At 33.5% G+C, this 3314-nt stretch overlaps 1 protein-coding gene across 1 annotated transcript; it reads right to left on the reverse strand.

Moving 5' to 3' along the window:
* Nucleotides 1-172: 172 nt before the first annotated feature.
* Nucleotides 173-3169, reverse strand: LOC112452612 (CD109 antigen-like). Its single transcript, XM_025012900.1, has 9 exons — nucleotides 3030-3169; nucleotides 2820-2959; nucleotides 2504-2723; nucleotides 1971-2348; nucleotides 1724-1876; nucleotides 1472-1647; nucleotides 854-1025; nucleotides 628-730; nucleotides 173-492 (listed from the first exon to the last, which is right to left on the reverse strand). Exons 1-9 carry the CDS (start codon nucleotides 3099-3101, stop codon nucleotides 287-289), a joined length of 1620 nt encoding a protein of 539 aa, XP_024868668.1. The 5' UTR covers nucleotides 3102-3169; the 3' UTR covers nucleotides 173-286.
* Between the last annotated feature and the right edge of the window lie 145 nt (nucleotides 3170-3314).

The following is a 3314-nucleotide window of genomic DNA, read 5'->3' on the forward strand; positions in this document are numbered from 1 at the left end:
TATGCGCGATGCATAAATCTTAGGTCCTTAAGTATGAGAAAAATAATATCTGCTAATTAATAACAAGAAACATTATTAAGTTTTATTATATAGACTTAATATTATCATTAAATAATTAAATCTTATGTTAGTTTGATTTGGACATTCCATAAAAAGATTATAATTTCTTATATTCTGTATAACAAGTATATATACTTTGGTCGCAACTTATACAGCTTCTTTACGTTACTCTGTTAGATTTAAAGTTTATAGTATAATGAAATAATTATCCTCGATAACAATATAATTACAAGTTCTTATAAAGCGAATAGTAAAACGCGAAAAACGTAAATTGTAAATATACACAAGTGTAAACGTGGGATGCAGCGGACACTGTAGCATTGTCCTTTCGTTTACCAGGTTTGGAAACGCATATATCTTCGCAATCTTCATCCTCACACAGATCACACAAAGTTGTCTTTCTAGGCTCGTAAAATGCTCTTGCTCTTCTTGCTGTGCATGTGAAAACAGCAAAAAAGTAATTTTTAAAAATCTTATAAGATATATTACATATTATTATTTATCTTAGAATATCTTTTACATTTTTTCTAGATTAATTTATCAATAAAACATTTACGTTATACTTACACGAATCATAATAGTCGTATACAGAAACGGGAACTGGTTTTTGCTTAGCTACTTTATGCGTCCTGAAGGCAGACACGGTTGGGCAATATTCTTCCTTCACCATCTATGATAATAAATGATTTTCTTTATTTCTTTTTTATCAATTATACCTCTTATCAGATTTTTATGGAAAAATATATTCAAATAATTTGTTAATTAATAATTATTTGTGATCTGTGATATATACCTTGTCGAAATATAAAACCACCATTGTGTCACCATTTCTAGTTTCCACACGTTTTACATGTGATGATATCTCTAAACTCGGTAGCGAATCTCTGTCTACTGTGAAGCCAGAAGGTAGGCTCACTTCCATAACAGCCATGTTGCTCTCGTTTGCTTCTTCGTTTGGAACAAATCTGACAAATAATGGCTTGATTATATAATCTTCGATCAACAAAGTCGTATAATTGCTGTCTAATGTCCATTTCTATTAATACAAATTACAGATTAACTTTAATCTACTTTTTATCTTTTTCTAATTCTTAGAGCTAGAAAAAGATGAAAAATAATAAGTTAAACTAAGATTAAAGTTAATCTTTATTGGTAGAAATGGACATAAGAAGCAGATCACTCTATCTTTATTTTTCTGTTTTTGAGAAAAGTATATATTTCGTACACATATATATCCCTCTTTGCTAGGATCAAAAAATAAATTGAAAAATTGTTTCTCTTTCATGACAAATCATAACTGCATAACAATATCAGAATTAAAAAAAAAGTATTTATATTTTTCTTGCTCACCGATATGATTTAAGATTATTAGACTTAGATATAATATTAAAAGATAATAGTAAGAACATACCCTGAGCATATAGAAAGTTGTAAATGATTAGCGTTGGAATTTTTATCCACTTGAGGATCCAAGGTAAACAACGGGAATGCGCCAGTCACGTTTAGATTATATTGATACGAAACTTGCACCAGTACAAAACCTCTACCAGACGCTGTTATATTGACGGATCGTGTTTTCGAAGGTAGCTGCGAGAAATGCAAAAGTATTAATATCTTGCTGTAATAACGCGTAATGTACGCGCATCGATTCGTTTAAACTTACTATCTGCTTCTGGAGTATCATAGAATTGCCACTATTTATGTTTATGTAGTTTTGACCTTCTTTGTCGTATTTAAACGCTATTCGAACCGAACTCGTGTCCTTTGACAATTTTTCAGCAAGCTTCGCCAATGCTTGAAGTCCAATCACGGTATCCTAAATTATTTTACATATAATTTGTAATTAAACTTTAGTTCATCCTTACTTAGATGCTTGAAATAATAATTTTGCACTTGAAATAATTGCTTACTTGCGTCGACGCAAAGCCACCTTCTGGATTTCTTTGCTTGACGAGCCACTTCATTACAGGAATTGCATCTGCGACTAAATTGCGTCTAAGATACAAGAGTAAAGCGTACGATGTCATTTCGACGTCGACAGAACGCGGTAAAGAGTAATGTGGATTTTTATTGTCTTTCGGAATGGGTTTGCTCCACCATTTGAGATCCTGTTTCGTGATAGCTTTCGATTCCAGGAAGTTAAATGCCGATGTCTCATAAGGGTGCTTCGCCAGATGTAAGGCGTAGGCGCATAGGCTCAATGCATAGGTATCGTTTAGTCCTTCCATATTACGAACAATGTAGTCAACAGCCTTGTTTATAGTATTACGATATTTTCCCAAAGATTCCTACATTAATATGTTCGGTTTCAATAATTGTGTAACATAGAAAACGCAGTCTCTGTATTTTGCGCGTTGCTTTTAAACGACATATTTCTAGCAAACAGTTATATCTCTTTAAGTGCTATCAAATAAAAAGATATTGCGCTAATAATTATATTTACCTCATTTTCCAGGAAAGCAATAAGCGTGTATGCCGTTAGAGCGAGTCCCTTGGCAGCTCCACCCTGCATATCGCGATGGCTTACTTTTCCCACTTCGGGAAAAGAACCGTTTGCTGCTTGATTGTTGGACAACCACTGCAATGCCTCGTTTATGATCCTATCCTCAACCGCTATGTAATCCGCCGCTTGCTTGAAAGACTTCGCTACGAATGCTGTAAGCCTGATGAACGTAATAACTTTAGATCTTATGACTCAAATGACAAACATCTTGGACCTTGTGGATGAAATAATTGTTAGATAATCTTGTTGCGCGTACCATGTACTCCCGCTAGGATCCGACATGCCAAACGCGCTAAACGAGCCATCGTTATGTCTGTAAGTCAATTCCTGTTGGTAGCCGATGTCCAGATATTTTAACGCTTTGCTTTGCACGGCTTGCGTTAATTGATTCGTATTCTGAAAAGTAGTTTTTTTTAAATATAAATTATATTGTGCGTCACGTAGCAAAAAAGATAATTATCGGTACCTTCAGATAATTTAGAATGACAATATTTGGTACAAAGTTGAGCATGTTCTGCTCGCCGCAACCAAATGGCATTCTTATTAAATTTGCCAAGTTCGGGATACTTGGACCCAAGATGTCACCTGTGTAATATTTTTCAAGGTTTTACGTGGAATAAATTTGCACTCGTATTACATACGTAGTATAAATTATCGACACAATATGTATTTATTTATAGCTCATTATTAAATTGATACTCAATGTGGATTATAAAAAAATTAGAAGAGATTAGCTTGGGGAATAGAAAAT

Source organism: Temnothorax curvispinosus, unplaced genomic scaffold, assembly GCF_003070985.1.
Source record: "Temnothorax curvispinosus isolate PA1 unplaced genomic scaffold, ASM307098v1 QBEX01003521.1, whole genome shotgun sequence".
Classification (NCBI taxonomy): domain Eukaryota; kingdom Metazoa; phylum Arthropoda; class Insecta; order Hymenoptera; family Formicidae; genus Temnothorax; species Temnothorax curvispinosus.

What these genes read in the sequence shown, in the direction of transcription:
- LOC112452612 (XM_025012900.1), bottom strand. Translation starts at nt 3,101, where the DNA reads ATGCCATTTGGTTGCGGCGAGCAGAACATGCTCAACTTTGTACCAAAT. An exon ending in TCATTCTAAATTATCTGAAG is followed by an intron (nt 2,960 to 3,029) that starts GTACCGATAATT and finishes ACTACTTTTCAG; the next exon opens with AATACGAATCAATTAACGCA. An exon ending in TGATACTCCAGAAGCAGATA is followed by an intron (nt 1,648 to 1,723) that starts GTAAGTTTAAAC and finishes CATTTCTCGCAG; the next exon opens with CTACCTTCGAAAACACGATC.